Here is a 25,149-nt window from a genome sequence, read left to right as displayed (position 1 = left end):
TACAGAATAGAGATAGGAGGCATATGCCTTCTCCCATTGGTCAGGTATCCTCTGCAAGCCAATAGGCTTCAAGAGAGGGCGGGCACAAATAGAAACGGACACTTCCTAGGTAGCTTCCTTTTTCTACCGTCTCTTACGTCCTTGTTACTCATTAATCTTTTTCTTGGGGTTTTTTTTTTTTTTAATTTTGCGTTATCCTTCTCTTTCTGTCGCCTCCTCTTCCCCTTCCATGAGCCATTTCTTCCCCCCCACCCCTCTCCGCCTTTTCCTCCGGTTTCCATCTCTCCCGGTTTACTCTCCTCAACCACTTCCTCCCCTTTCTTGGGCTGTTGGGGGTCGGAGGGGAGCGCTTAGTTCTCCTGGTGCTGGGCCAGAGCAACAGCTGGAGGCAGAAAACTTGTCAGGTGTGTGAGAAGAAGGGAGGGGAAGGAGGCACCGGCCATGGGGTAGAATTTGACAGCCGATCACCCCAGAATACGGTGACACCTCTAAACCAGCAGAACTGTCTAGAGCTTTGATGTCTGTGAGCACATCTGAAGGCAGTGGGGCTGTGAGGGTAGCTGTCTGCGTCTCTTTCACTAGTCTGGGACGTATCTAGATTGTTCACTTGTCTTTAGATTGTTCTCTTGTCTTTTAGATTGTAAGCTCTTTGAGCAGGGACCGTCCTTCTATGTCTAAATTGTACAGCGCTGCGTAACCCTAGTAGCGCTTTAGAAATGCTAGTTAGTAGTGCTAGTTAGTACCTAGTGCTCTGTTGATGCCAGGCCCAGGAGGTCAATCGCTTGGAACGTTTTGCAGTTGTGGAATGCATTACCCACAGACCTGAAAACAATCGACGAAGCAGCTATCTTTAAGCAAATCTCTGAATACATATTTCTTCAACAAGGCCTACAATGAGAACCTACAGCCCCACTAATCCACTTCACCAACCCATTCAGTTATGAAAGCCCACTTTCTAGAAAAACCCTGATAAATCCCTTCCTTCTTCTTAATTCCCCTAATTAATCTCCACACAATACTAACTGTACCTGATATACTGGAATAACTATGTTAACAATACTATGTAAGCCGCATTGAGCCTGCAAATAGATGGGAAAATGTGGGATACAAATGCAATAAATAAATAATAGATTGCATTGTTTTCCACACACCTACTGGAGTGGAGTAGCCCCATCCTGTAACTTTTTCAGCCTTGCTTACCTTCACTTGTGCCAGTATGCTGAATATTACCACTTTAGTCATGGCATTGTGTTCTCCCTAGTGTCTTATGTCCCTGCGTTTTGGTTTAATGAATACACAGCGCTGCTATTTATCATATCTACTTTCTTCTGATTCTTAACATATCTAGTTAAGATATCTGCTTTCTTCTGATTCTGGTAAGAACGTAAACATCACCATAGTGGGTCAGTCTCAAATGTTTATCAATTTCGATATCTTCTTCCCAACAGTGGCCAACCCAGGTCACAAGTATCAGACAGATTTCTCCTTGCTAAATTCAGCTTCCTCTTTATTTATTTATTTATTGCATTTGTATCTCACATTTTACCACCTATTTGCAGGTTCAATGTGGCTTACAGAGTTTAGTTGTGGCATAGTCATTCCAGGATATCAAATACAATTGGTAATGTACAAAGATTAAGTAAGGGAAGAGAGAAGGAAGGTATTGGGCAGGATAGTATAGAAGGTGGACTTTAATAGTTGAATGGGTTGGTGAGGTAATTTGTAAGGCTATGGGTTATCTTTGTAGGCCTTGTTGAAGAGATGTGTCTTCAGAGATTTGCGAAAGTTTGTTATTTCGTCAATAGTTTTCAGGGCTGTAGGTAGTGCATTCCACAACTGCGTGGTCATGTAAGAGAAGGTGGTGGCCTGTATCAGCTTGTATTTCAGTCCTTTACAGCTGGGAAGTGCAGATTGAGGAATTTGCGGGCTGATCTTATGGCGTTTCTGGTAGGCAGGTCCACGAGGTTTAGCATATAGATTGGGGCATCTGCGTGAATGATTTTATGTACAGTCGTGCAGATCTTGAACGCAATGCGTTCCTTGAGTGGGAGCCAGTGGAGTTTCTCTCTTAAGGGTTTTGCACTTTCATATTTAGTTTTTCCAAATATGAGTCTGGCTGCGGTATTCTGGGCTCTTTGGAGTTTTTTGATAGTCTGTTCTTTGCAGCCAGCGTATAGTGCGTTGCAGTAGTCCAGATGACTTATTACCATTGACTGTACCAGGGTTCGGAAGATGTATCTCGGGAAGAAAGGTTTTACTCTTTTGAGTTTCCACATGGAGTGGACCATCTTTTTCATCGTATTCTTCACGTGGGTATCTTTATTTTTACGACTTTGTCGTTGTCTTCTTTTTGACATATATAGCAGATGAAAGTTTACTTTTGCTTTTACTGGTGGGGAAATTTATTCCTATCGATCATCTGCCAGTCTTAGCAGCCCTTCCTTCCATTTGTCTATTCTGATCATTTTGCATGTCCTTTTCCTCTTCTCTGGAATTCAGAGGTAAACAGGGAAGATGATGAGATTGTGGACAATTACCATGAGTCTGACCAATGTGTGGCAAAATGAAAAGCAGGACTATTGGGGATAGAATCTTAGAAATAATAGTGGTCAGAGAGAGGTGGATGTGAGACAGAGCAGGGCCTGAAAAGAACAATGTGATGTCCATCACAATTGGTGGGAAGGGAAGGACTTGTGGGAGAAGAAAATCTTCAAGGGCAGAGGAGTGAAGCTGAAAGTTAAATTCTACAAGAATAATAATGGGAATGAACAAATTCAACAAAGAGGTAAGGAAAATAGTGAGGTCATCAAAAGAGGAACAATGCTAGAGACTAGAGAAACTGTAGATGAAAATTACTAGAAGCTGAGTGGGACGGGTGGAAGGAATGGTAAAACTTTCAAAAGAAAGAGAGACAGAGGCCAGAGGTAGTGGCAAAAAGGAACCTAAACCTACTGCATCTCCACAGGCAGAAAAACTTAGAGTTTGGGTAAAGACAGCAGCTGGGATAGAGATTTGAGGTGGTAGAGGATCTTGTTGAAAACCACTATGGGTTTGTGAGAGGGTGATAAACAATTCCAGGAGGCAGCACAAAAGTTGGTAGAAAAGAGGGAGGAAATGGGGTGTGGTAAAGTAATATGATTTAAGTAATTAGGAGTGAGACTAGATGGGGTAAAAGAATAGGTTAAAAGCATAGGTGCCAGCTCTGTGTCCAAGCAGGGGTAATCTGTAATAGGTTTAGCATCCCCAATCATTCTGAAAAGTTGAATCCTATGATAGAGAGCAGAAGCATGACAGGTAACATTGTAGATCTTTGGTCTTCATTCTCCTAATTGTACAATTATTCCAGTTTCTCAGTTCCATTCTTAATTGTTATTATACATGGATGACTATAAATTACCTTTTTGCATCTAGCATTCGTTTCCATATTACATATTGTAATACTCAGTCCTCATTTACTTGTATTACTACTTAATGTATACTATACTGCATCACATTTTGTACTGTTAATTACAATAAGTTGCTAGCCACATTGAACCTGGACTATTGGGATAATGTGGGATATAAATGAATTAAATGAAAACCATAGGAGCTAGCTCTGTAGATACTGCGCAAGCCCCTTCATGGTGTCCAGAGAGAGATAATTTGTATCATGTTTGGCACCCCCAATCATCTTGAAATGTTGATGCCTATGCCACCAACAGGTCAGGTTTTCAGGATATCACTAATGAATATGTATGAGAGAGATTTGCATGCTTACTAAGTTTATTGTATTCAAATCTGTCTCATGGATATTCATTTAATTGGAAGACGATAGAGCTGGGTGGGGGGGGGGGTCTCAGCAAGAAGATTGAGTGGATGCAGGTGTGAGATTGCATTTTACGATATATTAGTAGCGTTATTTCTGCTGCTGTCATCAGACACCCTGTTGGAGTAACTGCCAGTCCGGAGTTGTCCATTCCAGTTTTGAAAATATCTTGGTATTTATTTATTTATTTATTGCATTTGTATACCACATTTTCCCACCTATTTGCAGGCTCAATGTGGCTTACAAAAACCTGTTATGGCATCTCCATTCCAGGGTAGCAGATACAATTGGTGTTACAACAAGATCATGGATGAGAGAAGAGATCTACTCAGGCAGATATAGAAAGATGAAGATCAGAGTAGGTGAAGTGGTGCATTGTTATGATTAAGTTAAGGATTTCCATTGTAGGCCTTGTTGAAGAGAGAGGTTTTCAGAGATTTGCGAAAGTTAGTTATTTCGTTAATCATTGGTAAAGTTGGTAAAGTACTTTATATATTTTACATAGTGTGGAATGATTTGTATAAGCCTTTATCGGTTAAGGGGGGTTGGTTAACATGTAGATGTATGTTTTTTTTGTAGTTTAGTCTCCTGAAGACTCCATGTCAATGAGACATGCAGCATGTTAAGACTAAGAAGATTTAAAGTCCAGGATATGTTTTGTTAAGTGCTATTGGAAGATACCTCTTTTACTGATGCTGGTTGTTGCAGAGTGATCCTTGAGGAAACATTGAAAACAAGTGTTCTATATATTCGTTCACTCAATCTATGGACTTAGAGATATCTTCATTAGACTTTGTGAGCAGCTCAAGAAAAGAGAATATGATGGACAGTTGTGAAGATGAATCTTCCATTGAGTGATCTTTTATTCTAATATCAGTTGTGACAGTGTTTTTTTTGTGATATTTCAGAGTTCTACTTATTCTCCGAGGACAAGCAGGTTGCTTGTTCTCACGACTGGGGTGACGTCCGCGGCAGCCCCCACCAACCGGAAAAAGCTTCGCGGGCAGTCCGCACGCAGGGCACGCCCACCGCGAATGTGCGGCCGTCTTCCCGCCCGTGCGCGACCGTTCCCGCCAGTCTTTTCTTTTCCGCGCCTGGAGAGAGTCGTGCGTCTGCCGCTCTCTCTTAGCCCCGGAAAACCGTCGCGTTGTTCGCGAATTCGTTTCTTTTTTGTGTTTCTGTTGCCGCACGCTCCAGTTTTTCCTTTTCATTAAAAAAAAAAAAAACAAGAGAGCACGCGCTCTATTTTCCCTCGTTTCTAGCGGGGGCGTCGCGTTGCGGCCTTGTGGCCGCGCGGTCGATTATTTTTCGAGGTGTGATTTACCGCCACCATCGACGACTTTAACTTCACCGACGCGATTTTTCCGTCGATGTCCTCGAAGGTCCCGAGTGGATTTAAGAAGTGTGGTCGGTGCGGCCGGCCTATCTCGCAGACCGACACCCACGCTTGGTGCCTCCAGTGCCTCGGGCCGGAGCACAATATCAAGTCGTGTTGTTTGTGTCTTGGTCTCCGGAAACGGACTCAGGTTGCGAGGCAAGTTCTTCGGGACCGTCTTTTTGGAACTTGCGCCGGCCCCTCGACGTCGACCTCGACGGCATCGGTATCGACGGCCGGTTCTTCAGTACCGGTATCGGTGTCCGCGAAATCGACACCGATGGCATCAACCCCAGGAGTACAGGTCCCGTCGGCCCGCCGGTCCTCCGGTGAAGGTAGGGGTGAGAGGCCGCGTGGGCAATCGGCCACGGTCACTCCCTCTGCTCATGGCCCTCGGAACCGAACCCTGTCTGACCCAGCCCCTCGAGACCGAGGGGGATCGACATCCTCCTCCTCTGTTCCACCGGGCGCCGATGACGGGCACCGCAAAAAACAGAAAAAGCACCGTCATCGGTCCCCATCGGTGCGCACGGCCCTCGGTGCCGGAGAGGAGTCGACGCCGAAGCGTCCACGTCGAGAGGAGAGGTCCCCCTCGGTAGTGGAGGTACCGACGCGTCAGGGTCCCAGCACTTCGGTGCAGTCTCCTGGACCCGAGCAGCTTCCGGCACCGACGCCTCTACCGGCCCCCCCGTCTTTCCCGACAGCGGGCCTGGACGAGTGCCTCCGAGCCATCCTTCCGGGGATCCTGGAAGGGCTGATGCGCCAGGCTGTGCCGGGGGAGTCCACCGCTCGACGACACCGAGGCCTCGGTGCCTCGACGTCGAGCCGGGCCCGGTTGAGGACTCAGCTACATGAGCTTATGTCCGATACCGAGGAAGATGCCTCGTGGGGGGAAGAGGAGGACCCCAGATATTTCTCCTCAGAGGAGTCTGTGGGCCTTCCCTCTGACCCCACGCCTTCACCGGAGAGGAAGCTCTCACCTCCTGAGAGCCTCTCCTTTGCCTCCTTTGTTAGGGATATGTCTATATGCATTCCCTTTCCCGTGGTCTCTGTGGACGAGCCGAGGGCTGAGATGCTCGAGGTCCTCGACTATCCATCACCACCTAGAGAGTCCTCCACGGTGCCGTTGCACAATGTCCTCAAAGAGACACTGCTTCGGAACTGGATGAGACCATTATCTAATCCCACCATTCCCAAGAAAGCAGAGTCCCAGTACAGAATCCACTCGGACCCAGAGTTAATGCGGCCCCAATTGCCCCATGACTCGGCGGTCGTGGATTCTGCTCTCAAGAGGGCACGGAGTTCGAGGGATACCGCCTCGGCGCCCCCGGGGCGGGAGTCTCGCACTCTGGACTCGTTTGGGAGGAAGGCCTACCAATCTTCCATGCTCGTGACCTGCATCCAATCTTACCAGCTCTACACGAGCATACACATGCGGAACACTGTGAAGCAACTGGCGGACCTGGTTGATAAGCTCCCGCCGGAGCAGTCCAGGCCTTATGAGGAGGTGGTCAGGCAGCTGAAGGCGTGCAGAAAATTCCTGTCCAGGGGTATCTATGACACCTGTGATGTGGCATCTCGTGCTGCGGCCCAAGGTATAGTGATGCGCAGGCTCTCATGGCTGCGTGCCTCTGACCTGGACAACCGCACCCAGCAGAGACTGGCCGACATCCCTTGCCGGGGGGATAATATTTTTGGCGAGAAGGTCGAGCAGCTGGTGGACCAACTGCATCAGCGGGAAACCGCCCTCGACAAGCTCTCCCACCGGGCGCCTTCAGCATCCACCTCTGCAGGTGGACGTTTTTCCCGGGCCCGGTAGGCTGCGCCCTATGCTTTTGCCAAGCGTAGGTACACCCAGCCGGCCCGAAGGCCTCGACAGGCACAGGGACAGCCCCAGCACGCTCGTTCTCGTCAACAGCGTGCGCCTAAGCAGCCCCCTGCGCCTCCACAGCAAAAGCCGGGGACGGGCTTTTGACTGGATCCATGGGAACATAGCCGCCCTCAAAGTATCCGTGCCGGACGATCTGCCGGTCGGAGGGAGGTTAAAATTTTTTCACCAAAGGTGGCCTCTCATAACCTCCGACCAGTGGGTTCTCCAAATAGTGCGGTGCGGATACGCCTTAAATTTGGCCTCCCTTCCACCAAATTGTCCTCCGGGAGCTCAATCCTTCAGCTCCCATCACAAGCAGGTACTTGCAGAGGAACTCTCCGCCCTTCTCAGCGCCAATGCGGTCGAGCCCGTACCACCCGGGCAGGAAGGGCAGGGATTCTATTCCAGGTACTTCCTTGTGGAAAAGAAAACAGGGGGGATGCGTCCCATCCTAGACCTGAGAGGCCTGAACAAATTCCTGGTCAAAGAAAAGTTCAGGATGCTTTCCTTGGGCACCCTTCTGCCAATGATTCAGAAAAGCGATTGGCTATGTTCCCTGGATTTAAAGGACGCATACACTCACATCCCGATACTGCCAGCTCACAGACAGTATCTCAGATTCCGCCTGAGCGCACGGCACTTTCAGTATTGTGTGCTGCCCTTTGGGCTCGCCTCTGCCCCACGGGTGTTTACGAAGTGCCTCGTGGTGGTGGCGGCATATCTACGCAAGCTGGGAGTGCACGTGTTCCCATATCTCGACGATTGGCTGGTCAAGAACACCTCGGAGGCAGGAGCCCTCCGGTCCATGCAGTGCACTATTCAACTCCTGGAGCTGCTGGGGTTTGTGATAAATTACCCAAAGTCCCATCTCCAGCCAACCCAGTCTCTGGAATTCATAGGAGCTCTGCTGAATACCCAGACGGCTCAGGCCTTCCTTCCCGAAGCGAGGGCCAACAACCTCCTCTCCCTGGCTTCGCAGACCAGAGCGTCTCAGCAGGTCACAGCTCGGCAGATGTTGAGACTTCTGGGTCATATGGCCTCCACAGTCCATGTGACTCCCATGGCTCGTCTTCACATGAGATCTGCTCAATGGACCCTAGCTTCCCAGTGGTTCCAAGCCACCGGGAATCTAGAAGATGTCATCCGCCTCTCCACCAGTTGCCGCACTTCACTGCTCTGGTGGACCATTCGGACCAATTTGACCCTGGGACGTCCATTCCAAATTCCTCAGCCCACGAAAGTGTTGACGACGGATGCATCTCGCCTGGGGTGGGGAGCTCGTCGATGGACTCCACACCCAGGGTCTGTGGTCCCTCCAGGAAAAGGATCTGCAGGTCAACCTCCTGGAGCTCCGAGCGATCTGGAACGCACTGAAGGCTTTCAGAGATCGGCTGTCCTGCCAAATTATCCAAATTCGGACAGACAATCAGGTTGCAATGTATTACGTCAACAAGCAGGGGGGCACCGGATCTCGCCCCCTTTGCCAGGAAGCCGTCGGGATGTGGAGTTGGGCTTGCCAGTTCGGCATGCTCCTCCAAGCCACATACCTGGCAGGCGCAAACAACAGTCTGGCCGACAGACTGAGCAGAGTCATGCAACCGCACGAGTGGTCGCTCCATTCCAGAGTGGTACGCAAGATCTTCCGAGAGTGGGGCACCCCCTCGGTGGACCTTTTCGCCTCTCAGACCAACCACAAGCTGCCTCTGTTCTGTTCCAGACTCCAGACACACGGCAGACTAGCGTCGGATGCCTTTCTCCTCCATTGGGGGACCGGCCTCCTGTATGCTTATCCTCCCATACCTTTGGTGGGGAAGACCTTACTGAAGCTCAAGCAAGACCGCGGCACCATGATTCTGATAGCGCCCTTTTGGCCCCGTCAGATCTGGTTCCCTCTTCTTCTGGAGTTGTCCTCAGAAGAACCGTGGAGATTGGAGTGTTTTCCGACTCTCATTTCGCAGAACGACGGAGCGTTGCTGCACCCCAACCTTCAGTCCCTGGCTCTCACGGCCTGGATGTTGAGGGCGTAGACTTCACTGCGTTGGGTCTGTCTGAGGGTGTCTCCCGTGTCTTGCTTGCCTCTAGGAAGGATTCCACTAAAAAGAGTTACTTTTTCAAGTGGAGGAGGTTTGTCGTTTGGTGTGAGAGCAAGGCCCTAGAACCTCGTTCTTGCCCTGCACAGAACCTGCTTGAATACCTTCTGCACTTATCAGAGTCTGGCCTCAAGACCAACTCCGTAAGGAATCACCTTAGTGCGATTAGTGCTTACCATTATCGTGTGGAAGGTAAAGCCATCTCTGGAGAGCCTTTAGTCGTTCGATTCATGAGAGGCTTGCTTTTGTCAAAGCCCCCTATCAAGCCTCCTGCAGTGTCATGGGATCTCAACGTCGTCCTCACCCAGCTGATGAAACCTCCTTTTGAGCCACTGAATACCTGCCATCTGAAGTACTTGACCTGGAAGGTCATTTTCTTGGTGGCAGTTACTTCAGTAGGGTCAGTGAGCTTCAAGCCCTGGTAGCTCATGCTCCGTATACCAAATTTCATCACAACAGAGTAGTGCTCCGCACCCACCCAAAGTTCCTGCCGAAGGTGATGTCGGAGTTCCATCTTAACCAGTCAATTGTCTTGCCAACATTCTTTCCCAGGCCGCATACCCACCCTGCTGAACGTCAGTTGCACACATTGGACTGCAAGAGAGCATTGGCCTTCTATTTGGAGCGGACACAGCCCCACAGACAGTCCGCCCAATTGTTTGTTTCTTTCGACCCTAACAGGCTAGGGGTCGCTGTCGGGAAACGCACCATCTCCAATTGGCTAGCAGATTGCATTTCCTTCACTTACGCCCAGGCTGGGCTGGCTCTTGAGGGTCATGTCACGGCTCATAGTGTTAGAGCCATGGCAGCGTCAGTGGCCCACTTGAAGTCAGCCACTATTGAAGAGATCTGCAAGGCTGCGACGTGGTCATCTGTCCACACATTCACATCACATTACTGCCTCCAGCAGGATACCCGACGCGACAGTCGGTTCAGGCAGTCGGTGCTGCAGAATCTGTTTGGGGTGTAAATCCAACTCCACCCTCCAGGACCCGCATTTATTCTGGTCAGGCTGCACTCTCAGTTAGTTGTTCTTCATAGGTCAATTTTCTGTTGTATCCTCGCCGTTGCGAGGTTCAATTGACCTGGGTTCTTGTTTTGAGTGAGCCTGAGAGCTAGGGATACCCCAGTCGTGAGAACAAGCAGCCTGCTTGTCCTCGGAGAAAGTGAATGATACATACCTGTAGCAGGTGTTCTCCGAGGACAGCAGGCTGATTGTTCTCACCTACCCTCCCTCCTCCCCTTTGGAGTTGCGTTTTCATCTTTTTGCTTGTCATTCAACTGGCGGGAACAGTCGCGCACGGGCGGGAAGACGGCCGCGCATGCGCGGTGGGCGTGCCCTGCGTGCAGACCGCCCGCGAAGCTTTTTCCGGTTGGTGGGGGCTGCCGCGGACGTCACCCCAGTCGTGAGAACAATCAGCCTGCTATCCTCGGAGAACACCTGCTACAGGTATGTATCATTCACTTTAGGATGTATTAGTCATATGAGTGAATACAAGAAAATAGTGGATACGAGAGGTTTACAGCCAGCTAGACAATAGTAGAGATTTTAATTTTTAGTATTGACATATTATTAAAGTTGTGATTTTTGAGTGACATGATTTCTGTATTGTTTTATTGATAGGTTGTTATTGTGAAATCATTTGTGATCAGGTATCCCAGTTTTGAATTGGATGGATATTCATTAGAGAGATCCTGAAAACCTGACCTGTTGGCAGCCCTCAAGGACAGAGAGTGAAGACCAGCCTTGTAGGTGATAGCAGATAAAGACAAAACGGTCCATCCGGTCTCTTCAGTAAGGTGGATGATATCCTGTTCTGTGCAGGTTACTCCCCCATGCCTTCATTTAGAGTTGTAACTGCTTCCCCCCAGTGCTTTCTTTTCATCCTCTTATGCCTTCTTGGAATCTATTAGTTTTTGTCTCTACCACCTCCTCAAGGAGGCATTCCAGGCGTCCTTTCCATGAAAAAACATTTGCAATATTGCTTCTAAATCTGCTTACTTGAAACTTCATTTCACGGCCCCTAGGTTTGTTTCCTGTGGAAAACGTTTTTTGTTTCTTTTGCGTGAATATTGTTGAAGTGTTAGCTGGCAGGAGATAAAGCCAAGTTGGGGAAAGTAACAAGCAAAAGAACCAGGGAAGATCAGGATGTTTGGGTCCAGAACTCCAGGAAGCAAAGATCAGACACTGTCTGCAGAAAGGCAGTTGATAATATTCTGCCATAGAACAGCTGGTAATGCTAGGACCAGTTGGCCCACTTATCTTTCTTTCTGATACTGGCATTTATGCTGATATCAAAAAGAGAAGACTGCTGACAGATGTAGTCTGTGGTCCACTGCTTTTCAGGTACTGGGGGCAGCTTCCATCAAGGTAGAGAGCTAGCCAACTGTAGGAGGCGGGAGGCAGCATCAAGACGACAGGATGAGTTTGCATCGCCTTGTCACTTACCAGTAGCAGAATTAGTGGGATGGAACTTGATCAAGTACACTGTGCCTCCAGCATCCATCGTGAGGTGGAATGTGTTTAGATATACTAAACAAGGTTTATGCTAATGAGGTGGCAACGCTGCAGGCCCAGATTGAATGCATATTAATTATGAATATTGCTGTTTCAGCCATTTCCTGCTCCTTTTGGGTACTGCCTTGTTTGATCAAACATGGTGCTCACTATCAGCAATCTCCCAGATGATGTCATGGTTGAAGTACTTTCCCTGGTTCCTGCTCCACAGCTTATCCACAGTTGCAGATTTGTTTGCATCCTCTGGAAGAACATTGTAGACTTACCCACCCTTTGGAAAAGAAAATCCCAGAAGGAAGGCTTTGTCCCCAAGGAGTGCAAGAAAAATCCCTGTGACTGGAAAGCATTTTACTTCATTAGCAAGAGGAAGAAGAATTTACTTAAGAATCCCTGTGCTAATGGTGTGTCTCTCTTCAATTAAATACAATGCTAAATCATTTTATAACTTATATGCACTTTTTTACTGTAAACAGCCTGTTGGACATTCTTGAGTTCTACCATTTTGTCACTTAGGAAACCATCATGCAGGAATTGTTGGGATTAGAAATAGTCATGGGACATATTTCTATCACAATATGTATATAATATAACTTGTGAAGGAAGCAACCTAGTAGTTACAGCAGTGGACCGACAAGCTGGGAAGCCAGGGTTCAGACCCTGCTTCTGTCACTGCCACGCCTTGCAATCTTGGGTAAGTCATTTTGGAGCCCTTTTACTTAAAGTTTAGCATTTTATACCTATTGCTAAAAAAACCAATAGGTATAATGGGCTTCTTAGCATTTAACACACGCTAAGCTGTAGTAAAAGGGCCACTTTATCTCCCATTGCCTGAGGGACTGGGTGGAGAGATACTGCATCTGAATATTTATCACCACTGCACAGTGCTCTGAACATCCACTAGTGCTATGAAAATATGTATTCCTTAGCGTCCCTCCGGACCGGCCCAGGATTGGACCGGCCCAGGATTGGACTGATGGGTTGTGCACGCCTACCAGCAGGTGGAGACTGAGAAAAAAAACTCTGACTCTAGAGAGCCAATGAGAGCCCTGGTCATGTGACCCTAGCCTCAGTATTTTCTCAGTCTCCCAGCAGGTAGGACGTGAGCCTATTAGTCTCTCTTTTTGGTATTTGTAGATATTTTCTTTATTGGTTCTTCTGTGCCCAGGAATTTTATTGAGGTCATTCCTGATACTAAGTGCCTTAGTGTTCAGCCTCTGGGGTGTTAAACTCGGGTGCCCCGAGTCCCTCCCCCCTATTTCCTCCCCATCTCCCTTCTGGTGTATCCTCACACAGCTTTATTAATAACTAAGGGAAGGGCTACCCTTTCATTGTAAAGGAGTATTGCCTTTGGGAGAGGCAGCCAGTACTTTAAAAAAAAAAGAACTGAACAGCTGAGTAAGCTATCTGTTCCCCGCTGACTTAACGAGCAGGCAGCTCTGTCAGGCAGCTCTGTCTTTTCAACTCTGTGTGGGTTTCAGTACCTGTTTAAAAAAAAAAAAAAAAAAAAAAAAACCAAAGAGCTACGAGATAGGGGAAGCGAACTAAGGCAAGCCAGTGCCCTTTTGGTGTTTTATTGCTCCTGTCAGCCCTCGGGTTTTTAGCTGCTAAATAGGCTGTTTAAAAAGGCGCGAACCGCGTTGCCGCTTTCTCGCGAGTGCTCGCTTGTTGCCGCTATGGCGGAAAAGTTGAAAAGATGTGCAGTGTGTCAGCGTCGGGGAGTTAATGCCGCCGGCGCCTGTAAATTTTGTACGGCGCTTGACATGCCCGCCGTTTCTCTTCCTCCGCCGGTTTTGTCTTCGGTTCCGTCGGGGGTTTCGATTTCGCCGTCGCGCTCCCTCGCTCCTAGTTCGGAGGCCTCTGGCTTAGTTCTTGAAGCGCCCGCGGCGAAAGTGGCGCGAACGGCGGCCATTTTGTCTCCTGCTCCTTCAACGTCGGGTGCCGCGTCTGGCCCTTTAAACTCCGCGATTTTGGGAGATCTCAATACGGAGGTCCTGGTACATTCGACAGCCACTCAGGGAGGAGGTTTTCCCCCACTCAGGGAGGAGGTTTTCCCCCTGAGTTTGTTATTCAGATGTACCAGGCCTTCCTGATGCAGCGAGAGGGGCCAGCAGCGGGGCTGGCAGGGGCTACAGCGGGGCTGGCAGGGGCTATGGGCAGTTCGGTTCCTACTGCAGCTAAGCCTAGGACATGTGAGTTTCCTTCAGATCTGGTACCAGAGCATAGTTCAGACATGCCTTTTTTGGAGGAAGAGGAAGACTTAGGACCGGCACTTAATGAGCTGGCTTGGGAGGATCCTTCCTCTTTAGATCCTGACACTGTTCCTTTGGGCCAGGGGGAAGACCCCTCGGTGGCTAGAGTGTTTCATAAGGAAGATTTACAGGATCTCATTGCTATGGTGGCTACTACTTTAAATTTTGATGATCAGCCTCCAGCTTCACAAGTCCGTAAGGTTGATTTGTTGGTTAAGGGCTCTAGGGCTTCCAGCAAGACCTTCCCTATGCATGAGGACATTTGGGATGTCATTAAAGCACAGTGGGAGGTTCCGGATGCTGCTTTTCGGCCTACTAGATCTATGTCTCGTTTATATCCAGTGCCCGAAGCTGATAAAGCACTTCTTAAGCTCCCAGTGGTTGATGCTGTGGTCTCTGCGGTTACTAAACGCAACACAGTCCCAGTAGATGGAGGAACGGCGCTTAAAGATACTCAAGACAGGCGTTTGGATTCTCTTTTGAAGCATAATTTTGAGGTTTCCTCTTTGGCAGTGCAGGCGGCCATTTGCGGATCTTTAGTGGCCAGGGCCTGTTTTCGTTGGGCCGAGAGAGTCCTGGATAGATCTTCGGATGATCTTGCAGCTATAGATGTTGAGGTGGCAAAGATTGAAACGGGCTCTGCTTTTTTAGCCGATGCCCTATATGACCTGTTGAGGGCATCTTCTAAATCTTTGGCCCTGGGAGTTGCAGCTCGCCGCTCTCTTTGGTTGAAAGGTTGGTCGGCAGATGCGGCCTCCAAATCTAAGTTAAGTAAATTTCCCTTTAGGGGTTCATTTTTGTTTGGAGAGGATTTGGACAAATTGGTTCACTCCCTAGGAGACTCTAAGGTGCCTCGTCTCCCTGAAGATCGGCCTCGCCTTTCCGGTCGGGGTGCCTTGTTTGGACGTGGTAGGCTAAGGTCTTTCCGTAGATTTCAGCCTGATAAACCTTCGCAGCCTCAGAGATCGCGTTTCTTTACCAGGAACCAGTCCTTTCGAGGCTACCGCAGAGGAGGCAGATTCTCAAGCGGCAATTTTCGCTCCCCTGCGCGTACTTCCCAATGAAGGTGCGAGGGCCCCTTCTCTGGTACCTGTCGGAGCTCGGCTTTCTCAGTTTTATCAGAGGTGGGCCCACATTACATCAGATCAGTGGGTCTTGGAGGTGGTTCGAGACGGATATGCCTTAGAATTTGCAAGGCCTATTTCAGACGCCTTTCTAGAGTCTCCCTGTTGTTCTCCCCTCAAAGCGCGTGCGGTTCGGGAGACTCTGCAAAGGCTCTTAGATCTTCAGGCGATTTATCCAGTTCCTCCTGCCGAGTACAAGCAAGGTCGGTATTCCATTTACTTTGTGGTGCCCAAAAAGGAGGACTCCCATCGTCCTATTCTCGACCTCAAAGCTGTCAATCGCGCTCTCAAGGTCACCAGTTTCCGGATGGAGACCCTTCGGTCAGTCATAGTAGCAGTGCGCAAGGGAGAGTATTTAACAGCCTTGGACCTGACAGAGGCCTATTTGCATATTCCCATTCGTCCTGCTCACCACAAGTTTTTGCGTTTTGCAATTCTAGGCCGGCATTATCAGTTTCGCGCTCTGCCTTTCGGCCTGGCGACGGCGCCGCGCACATTTACCAAAGTGATGGTCGTGGTTGCAGCGGCTCTCAGGAAGGAAGGGATTTTGGTTCATCCCTACCTGGACGACTGGTTGATAAGGGCAAAGTCTTATCAAGAAAGTTGTCAGGTCACGGAGCGAGTAGTAACGTTCCTGCAGTCCCTAGGTTGGGTGGTGAACATAGCCAAGAGCCGTTTGGTTCCCTCTCAGTCTCTAGAGTATTTGGGGGTCACCTTCGATACTGCGAGGGGTCGAGTTTTTCTTCCGCAGGGCAGAATCCTAAAGCTCCGGTCTCAGGTTCTGAATTTGATGCATCGGAAAGTACCGTGTGCTCGAGACTATCTTCAGGTTCTCGGTTCCATGGCTGCCTCGATAGAAGTAGTTCCCTGGGCCAGAGCTCACATGAGATCTCTTCAGTGGTCTCTTCTGACCCGGTGGTCTGCTCAGACAGATTCCCTTCTGATGAGACTGCCTTTGAGGCTCCGGGAGCGAATCTCTCTGTTTTGGTGGCTACGGATACAGAATCTCACTGTGGGGATGCCGTTGGAGCCGCCGCGGTGGATACCTCTAACAACAGATGCCAGTCTCCGGGGCTGGGGAGCTCATTGCCTGAACAAGTGGGCCCAGGGCCTCTGGTCGCCGCTGGAAGCAGTTCAATCCATCAACTTTCTGGAGACCAGGGCGATTCGGTTAGCTCTGCTGCACTTCGGTTCTCTTCTGGAGGGCACAGCTGTGCGAGTTCTCTCGGACAACGCCTCGGCAGTAGCCTACATCAACCGCCAGGGAGGTACGAGGTGCCGTCTCCTGTGTCGGGAAGCGGAGAGTCTCCTGGCGTGGGCGGAGATTCACCTCACGGCCATCTCAGCCTCGCATGTGGCAGGAGTGGACAACGTGCAAGCAGACTTCCTCAGTCGTCACACTCTCGATCCCGGGGAATGGGCTCTGAGCGATCGGGCGTTTCAGTTGATAGTACAGCGCTGGGGGCTTCCAGTACTAGATCTCTTCGCCTCCAGGCTCAACTCCAAAGTTCCTCGCTTCTTCAGTCGCCGAAAAGATGTAAGGGCGGCAGGGGTAGACGCCCTCTTGCAGCAATGGCCCTCCGGCCTTCTTTACGCATTTCCTCCATGGCCACTAATAGGTCGTCTCCTTCAGAAGATCGAAGACCACAGGGGGCCGATCATTTTAGTGGCACCGGACTGGCCTCGGCGTCCCTGGTACGCGGATCTCCAGCGTCTGTCCGTGGCGTCTCCTCTTCGTCTTCCGGCACACAAGGCTTTGCTGGTTCAAGGACCAGTTCCGAATCCAGATCCAGCTCGATTTTGTCTTACGGCTTGGCTCTTGAACGAGCTCGTTTAACTAAGCGAGGATTTTCAACGCCAGTGATTTCTACCATGCTGCAGTCTCGTCGTCGTTCCACCTCTTTAAACTATATTCGCACGTGGAGAATTTTTGAGGATTGGTGTGCAGAAGCTGACATTGTTCCTTTTCAGGCGTCAGTACCTCAGATGTTAGACTTTTTACAGCGAGGTTTTGATAAGGGGCTCTCTCTTTCGTCGCTGAAGGTGCAGGCGGCAGCTCTGTCCTGTTTCAGAGGTAGAATAAGGGTAAGTCTTTGGCTAGTCTTCTCGAGGTGGCTCGTTTTTTGAAGGGGGTCAGCCTTCTTCGTCCTCCGGTCAGATCGGTTTTTCCATCTTGGGACCTTAATCTGGTGCTTTCGTCTCTGACAAAGCCTCCTTTTGAGCCTTTACAAACATGTTCTCTGAAGGATTTAACGCTTAAGACGGTGTTTTTGGTGGCTATCGCGTCAGCTAGAAGAGTCTCAGATTGCAAGCTTTTTCCTGTAGATCTCCATTTCTGGAATTTTCTAAAGAGCGAGTGGTCCTTCGGCCGGTTCCGTCCTTTTTGCCCAAGATACTATCTCGGTTTCATATGTCCCAGTCGGTTTTTCTTCCTATTCTGGGATCCTCCTCCGGAACGCAGGAGCAGCGAAAGTTGCATACTCTGGATGTTAGGAGAGTACTTAAACGGTATCTTGCGGTTACGAAGGACTTCCGTCGATCGGACCGCCTCTTTCTGCTGTTTGCTGGTCACCGCAAGGGCCTTGCAGCTTCTAAGCCTACTTTGTCTCGGTGGATCAAAGAAATGATAGCGTCTGCTTATCTCTTGGCAGACAGACCAGTTCCGGCAGCGCTTAAAGCTCATTCTACCCGGGGGCAGGCAGCCTCGTGGGCGGAGTGTTCCTTGGTGCCTCCAGCGGAGATCTGTAAAGCGGCGACTTGGTCGTCACTTCATTCTTTCTCTAAGCATTACAGACTAGATGTACAGTGTCGTCAGGAGACCGTCTTTGCATCTCGCGTACTTACAGCGGGTTTGCTGGGGTCCCTCCCTTAGGACTACTGCTTTGTTACGTCCCATCAGTCCAATCCTGGGCCGGTCCGGAGGGACGCTAAGGAAGGAGAAATTAGACCTTACCTGCTAATTTGCTTTCCTTTAGTCCCTCCGGACCGGCCCAGGTCCCTCCCGTGTTCTATGGTTCTCAATTTTACTGTGTACAGAGATGCAACTGTCGTCTACAGAGCTGTTCTGCTAGTTAGACAGTTAAAGGAGATACATTATGGTCTATAAGAAATACATTATGTTCTACAAGTTAAATGTTTTGCAAGTTCTCTGGTTATTCAGTTCATAATATTATACAACTTGCACAGTTTATGGGATACACATTTCTGTACATAATTGGCCATGCCACGGCTCTGAACCGAGTTGTTGGTGCGCCCAGTGTTACGGCGAGGCCGTAGTTTAAGCACGTTGGTTTCTCTCGTGCTGCCTGGCTGCTTAAATTCCTCAGGGCACAGAATATAGGTCCTTCTTTTCCTTTCTGCTTGGTTATTCAAATACTGAGGCTAGGGTCACATGACCAGGGCTCTCATTGGCTCTCTAGAGTCAGAGTTTTTTTCTCAGTCTCCACCTGCTGGTAGGCGTGCACAACCCATCAGTCCAATCCTGGGCCGGTCCAATCCTGGGCCGGTCCGGAGGGACTAAAGGAAAGCAAATTAGCAGGTAAGGTCTAATTTCTCCTTAAGTATTATTTTCATCATTGTCCCGGATAGAAGCTATTGGTGTAAAGTAGGGGTGGTGTAATTTCACTATTGATAAAGTGAAGAAGGAGGCTAGTGGTTAGAGCAGTGGATGGGACCAGGGATCACATTCTGCTTCTTTCAGTGATGCTTCTTGTGACTTTGGGAAAGTCAATTAACCCTTTTTTCCCCAGGTACAGACTTAAGGGCTGTATTCACTAAGCAAGATACAAATGGGAGAGAACCTTTAGTAAATAGTTTTCTTAAATTTATAAGTACTGGTTCTAATTTGCCTTGAGTTTGGATTTTCAAAGTAATTAAACCTAAACAAATCCAAAGGATTTAATGATTATTTGTTCACAAAGAAGATGTTTATATTTTAAACTAAATATGCTTTTGAGGGGAAAACCTTTGCATGCATTTCCTTTGAGAACTCAAACATGTCTTATGTATTTACAGAGGGACTTGATTCCTGGGAAATACTAAAGAATGGAGGTGATGGATGGAGAATTGAGACTATCCCAGGAGATTATGGGAGAGCATTTCATGATCTTCAAATACAGAAATACTTTGTCACTTCCTATGGGTAAGAAAGACGTTTGTGGAGAGAATGGGGCTAGGGCAGATCAGTATATTATGATAGATGTTACTGAGGTTGAAGTTTCTAGAAGGGAAGGGCTAGAAAGTAACTGTCTCTCCTTTGTCTCCCATTCACCCTGCTTTATCTCTTATTACCTACACACCCTGTCTTTTCTTCCCTCTATCCTTCGTTTCCTATCGACTTCACCTTTCCTTCACCGAATTCTTTGCTTTTAATACACACCACCTCTCCCTCCTATCCTCTCTTAGAGCTTTTCTGCTCCACCCAACATAAATGAATTTTATTATGAGTAGTGGGTGTTGTATGTAGCTTTCTGCAGAAGGAATATAGTATTTATATATTTTGGTTTAATTTGGGCTCGCTAATTTTCTTTTGGTGCTCCAGCTCTATTGAAACCACTTTCTAATGTGGTAGTGGCATGAGTTTCATTTGCATCTAGCTGGAGTGTCTCATTTTTAATCTTTTCCCACACCTGATTAGTTCAACCAATTTAGTAACAGGCCTTGACTGTCAACTGTAACTCCTTCTGGGACTCATCCATGTGCACTGAATATCTAATTCTTCTGGAAATCCATGTGGGTACCTTTATACCTAAATAGGCAAAGATAAGATTGATTTTTGTGCAGTCCTGACCGACCAGTTAGGTATGTGGTCACAACCTCTGAATATTACCGGTGCCTGCATAACTTCTGGGTCCGTCCCTAGACTGCCCTGGCACTGCCTGGATTGTGTTGGGAAGTCAGAGCTAATATTCAGTGACGCTGTCCGGTTAAGTGACGTTGAATATCAGCAGCTGGCCAGCTCGGCATGGTGTAAGCTGCCAGGAGCCTCTCTTGTGTAAAAATTGTTTGATATAGAGAATGACACGGGGACAAAGTTTGTCCCCGCCCCGCTCCCATGGGCTCTGTCCTCATCTGCAGAAGCCTCAAACAATTATGATGTTATATTTAAATCTTTTTATTCAAGTATAAAAAGGAACAATCTGCTGTGCAACTATTGTGTATAAATTACAAATAGAAAACAATAATAACATCGAGCAGCTATAATAACCCTCCTCACCACCGCCTTCTACCCTTCCAACCCCAACAATAGCTGATTTCTACTACATCAAGGAATCCTAAGCCACCCTGTTAAAATGTCTAGGGGTACAAAATACAACCCATTCTGAGGGGAGAAATATGCTTTATGAAGTGCTGTTATAATTTTTTTAAATGCCATCAACAACCTCAGAATTCAGTCTAGCTCTTGTCTTCCACAGTCCTTCCTGCAATAGATGTTCTGGTAGCAGGAATGTACAGGATCCCCCATGCAAATTTTGCTAGTTGTGGCCAGCTTGTTTTTCAAAAAAAAAAAAAATCAAAATATCGTCTGCATCACTCAAACATAAATAACAGTCCAGTTCATTAACAGGCTTCAAAGTAGAAAATGACATGGAGACAGTTTGTCCCCATCCCAGTGGGATCTGTCCCCACAAGCTCTGTCCCCATCCCCATGTCATTCTCTAGTTTGATAACTAAGCCTCCCACCATCTTCTTGGGGAATATGTATGGTGCCTCTGTAGCAGCCACAGTGGCATAAGTAAAAGCCAGGATCAGGAATTGAGCTTAGAAGTTCTACATGGCAACAAGCAGCTTTGATACTGAACCAGCAGGCCAGCCCTTAGCCTCTTCAGCTTTTCTTGAGATTGTCAGGTGATGTAGTTGCATTCAAGAGCTCAGTATTCAAGGGTCAGAGCGGGAAAACTATACAGTTCTTATCTGACAACATGTTCTCTATTCCCTTCATACTTACTTACAGTAGAGAGACATCAGTGTACCATGTCAGGTGAACAAAAAACCCTTGAACATTTTGACCTGATATTTGGGTTTCAACTGTGGTGAGGAGTGCATAGTACTTACAAGACCAGAAAGAGCTTGTTGCTGGGTATTTCACCTGTGAAACATTAACCTAATCCATATTGCTCAATTCAGATAAAAATCTCTATTTTGTTTTAATATCTAGCCAATGTAAGAAGTCTCAGATTATTGATTTAAAACAAGAGGGCTACTGGGAGGAACTGATGGATGTGATACAGCCAGATATTGAGATCAAGGACTGGTAAGTGTGAAGCTGAGAAGACATACACATTTGAGTGTTGGATTATCTCTGTATGAAAGATATCCCAAATTTTACTGGTAACTAAAAAGTAGAGCTAATGAGAAACTGTATTGAGAGCAGTGGCCCATCTTTCATATGTATGTTTATTCCAAAACTTGATATACTGCCTTTACTTAAAACCAGGTCAAAGCAGTTTAAAGAAAATAATATTTAAGAGTCAATGAAAATCAGAAAAGAATTCCATTAAAACAGAAAAGAACCCATTCACATAGATTATATGGAAAGAAAAGTATTACTCCACAGGCAAATTGAAAACAAGTTTAAGAACTAGCTTTTCAGAAGCAACTTGAACTCAGACAGAGAAAGCTCAGATCTGGTGTGAGAGGTTGTTCCAAAGATTGGGGGGAGAGAAAGACGAATGCAGAGGATCTGGTGGATTCATAGTGGGCCTGTTTGGGGGATGGGAGGACTAAACGGTGGGCATCAAGGGAGCAAAGGGAACAGACAGAGGTATAAGGGATAATAATTGAGGAAATATAGGGAGGATAGCCAGCATGGAGGGCCTTATGGGCAAGGACAAGGATTTTAAACCTAGATCAGTAGAACAGAGGAGTAACATGATCAAATTGCTTGGCTTTCATAAGACAAGCAGAATTTTGTAACTTTCTGTATTACGTGGCATCTAGGACTCACACCAAAATGGATCTTTGAGGGTAGGACAAAACAGCTCTTTTACTCTTCAGACAGGTACAGAGTCTCCATTGCTGCAATACCAGAAGATGCTGTAGTACAGCTCTGTCCATGCTAGTAACAGAGAACTTATACTGAATTTGTCACCAGAGGACTGCAAGCATTGATATAACTTCTAGGTCGCAAGTCAAGATGGGGATTGACTCTTTGCTGCTTCTGCAGGTATGCAGCAAGACAAGACTGTGGCTGTCAGTATGAGCTCTGTGTTCAACTGCTTTCCAAAGATTATATTGTTCGTCAACAGTTTTGTCCAGAAGTGGTCATCATAGAACAATGGAGTGATGCACAGTGGACAGAGGTAACTTGCTTTGAGATATTCAGTTACTAGTGCCGGTCTGCTTCATACTGCTAGCTGTAAGCATGTATTGCTGTATTTACTACTTTACATCAGGGGCGTAGCTAGGTGGGTCCACAGGGGCATGGGCCCCCAAAGATTTAGCCCTGGCCCCCTCTGCTTTTGCCTCCCCCCCCCTCCAGGTACCTTTGCTGGCGGGGGTCAGCGCTGGTCTCCGGCGCGTTTGCTGATCTGTGCTGTGAGTCCTAACGTTCTACGTATTCACGTCCTGCACGTGCATGCAGGACGTAAGTCAGGAGTCACAGCACAAATCAGCGAACGCGCCGCAGACCGGCGCTGAAGACTAAGGCTGGCAGGGGTTGGGGACTTCCGCCAACAAAGGTACCTGGCGGCGGGGGAGGGGTGGCGGTGGCAGAGGTCGAAAGTGGCGGGGGAGGGTTGGGGGGCCGCAGCGGTGGGAGGCATCCTAAAATGTGCCCCCCTACCTTGGCCTCTGGACCCCCCTCCTGCCAAGGTCTGGCTACGCCCCTGCTCTACATGCAATTTCCTTTCAGAGAGACAAAGTAAGAAATACTGATAAGTAAGGCCTGTGTGTAGAATGTTGAATTACCTGCTAATTTTCTTTTCGAGTCTCTACAGACCAGTCGAGATGTGTTGGATTTATGCTGTCCTACCAGCAAATGGTGACAAAACTGGGTTGATGACATCACTCTATATAGGGTCCCGTGCAGCCTTCAGCCAGCCAGTATTTCTGTATCAAAGCTAAGCCCCATCCCAATAAAAAGAGCATTGGGCATAATGGTTAACTCAAATCAGATCTTGTATACCGCTAAAATCCCCTTACCAGGGTTCAGTGCAGTTTACTTAATAGGTGTGACAAAGCAGAAACTGTAAAGTGTATGTATGAGACAGAACAACCTTATAAGAAAATCAGATGCATAATATGAAGTCAGGTATCGTAATGATTATGCTATGAAATAGACTTAGGAAAGAGAGAGGTTTTTAGCCTCCCGGAAGCTAAGGTATATGATATCTGTTCTGATGGCAATAGGTAGAGTTCCATATTGTAAATCCAAGTACAGAAAATAGAGAGCCAAAGATCTTCTGGTATCGGATTGCCTTATGAAATGGTGTCGCTAGCGTCAATTATTCTTTGTCTGTTGGGGCCAGACATAGTGAAGCCACTGTAGTAAACAATCCCTTACTTGAAAGGTCGCTTAAGGAAGAGGTGGATATTCAAGAGTCAAGCCGTAAGAGAAAACAAAAACCCATCCAGTGTCAGAACTGGACCCTGAACTAGGAGGTTTTCTACCTGAAGAAACCACCTTGGCCCTCTCACCTTTATCCTCTTTAGTCTGCATACCACAGCCACCTTGGCCAGTCTGGGGCCACAAGGACCATGAATCCTGGATGGCTCCCTATTTTCTGTACAACAAAGATGGTGGACTGGGGGTGGGAAGAAAGAAAAGAAAAAAAGTGGGGAGGGAGGCCAGTGCACTTGTTTGCCAGGGCTATCCAAAGCATAAATCCTGCCCTATTTGGAAGGGTCCTATGGTTTAGCTGGTTGCTTAGTTCTTCTCTTGCTGGCTTGTGAGGAATTACTGGCAGATCTTCAAGATGCAATCTCTGGATCACAGGATCATGTCAGTGATGGCGTTACAAGAAAGTTGTGTTCTGTTTCCACAACCTGTTAGTGGGGAGGCATAAACCCTTTCATCTGGATTGGTCTGGCAAGATTTAAGGAAAGAAAACTTACAGGTAAGGTTAAAATTTCATCTTCCTCTTTACAGGGCAGATGTGACTTGCCACCGGGCCTTGTAGTGTGGAAGAATGTAGCACCACTTCAAGTCACTGTATTCGCTTACTAGACAACACCACCACCCCCCCCCCCCCCCCCCCCCCCCCACACACACACCAGAGTTTTTATTTTTTAACATTTTGCTCAACTGTCAATGTTCTTTTACAGACAATGGATATGTCTCTGTTTTCTCAGGGATTCTAAGTTGCACCATCATAACTTCAGGAACCATTTGGGCCAATGTTCAAAGGAAGTTGATATGTTGTCCAGTAGCTGCTGAATGTGTAACTTTCCTAGCTGTAGCTCTGTAGCTACTGTATGGATAATAGCTGAAAATCCTTCTGAATAGTCTACTCCTCTCCATATAGTTAAGAAACAGAGGGAAGACAGACCAAAAAATTATCCAGATAGTGAAAATATTTAGCTGCTCTCTAGTGAGTTATACATTTAGTTTAGGTCTATTATTCAGTAACTTGTTCTAAAGGTATTTATTGGGAGTTACTAACCACCTTTATGAAGAGATTCACCCAAGGCAGTGTACAGCAGGTACAGTTTAACGTAAAACTTACAATTTTGTTAACAGCATAACAATAGTAAAATAACCAAGAATAAACATAACACAATAAATGAGGTAACTTGAAAACAGTAAATTGAAACCTAATAATAGAACACTGTAAACAGTAGAAAAAATGTACACATTGAACAGCACTGTACATTTAATAACACCAGTACAGTGACTACATCCTGTGTTCAGCATTGATGAATATGGAGTAGCCTAATGATTAGCACAGTGAGCTGAGAACCTGCCAAACACGGGTTCAATTCCCTCTATGGCTCGTAATCTGGGCAAGCCACTTAACCCTTCATTGCCCGAGGTACAAAAACTTAAATTGTGAGCCTACTAGAGACTGAGAAAGTACCTGTATGTAAGAAATGTAAACTGCCTTGATTGTACTACAGAAAGATGATATATCAAGTCCTTGGCCCTTTACCAGCTGGCATTTAAAACTGTTGGTTTATGA

The 25,149-nt window shown here is 47.4% G+C and overlaps 1 protein-coding gene across 6 annotated transcripts in view; it reads left to right on the top strand.

Moving 5' to 3' along the window:
* The first annotated feature begins 86 nt into the window (after nt 1–86).
* The window catches only part of LOC115456716 (F-box only protein 6-like), a 27,580-nt gene continuing 2,517 nt past the window's right edge, over nt 87–25,149 (top strand). The window contains exons 1-6 of one of the 6 annotated variants that reach the window (XM_030185973.1): nt 324–404; nt 10,765–10,889; nt 11,756–12,059; nt 19,046–19,172; nt 21,189–21,284; nt 22,197–22,332. In XM_030185973.1, coding sequence (XP_030041833.1) covers nt 11,798–12,059; nt 19,046–19,172; nt 21,189–21,284; nt 22,197–22,332 — 621 coding nt within the window. In that variant the 5' untranslated portion in view covers nt 324–404; nt 10,765–10,889; nt 11,756–11,797. Of the gene's footprint in view, nt 110–143; nt 405–2,278; nt 2,786–10,764; nt 10,890–11,755; nt 12,060–19,045; nt 19,173–21,188; nt 21,285–22,196; nt 22,333–25,149 lie in introns of those variants that run through there. The other 5 variants (XM_030185974.1, XM_030185976.1, XM_030185972.1 and 2 more) reach the window with 5 other exon arrangements.

This window comes from Microcaecilia unicolor, chromosome 13 (assembly GCF_901765095.1).
Source record: "Microcaecilia unicolor chromosome 13, aMicUni1.1, whole genome shotgun sequence".
NCBI classification, from domain to species: Eukaryota; Metazoa; Chordata; class Amphibia; order Gymnophiona; family Siphonopidae; genus Microcaecilia; species Microcaecilia unicolor.
This window is presented reverse-complemented; position numbering and strand designations above follow the sequence as displayed.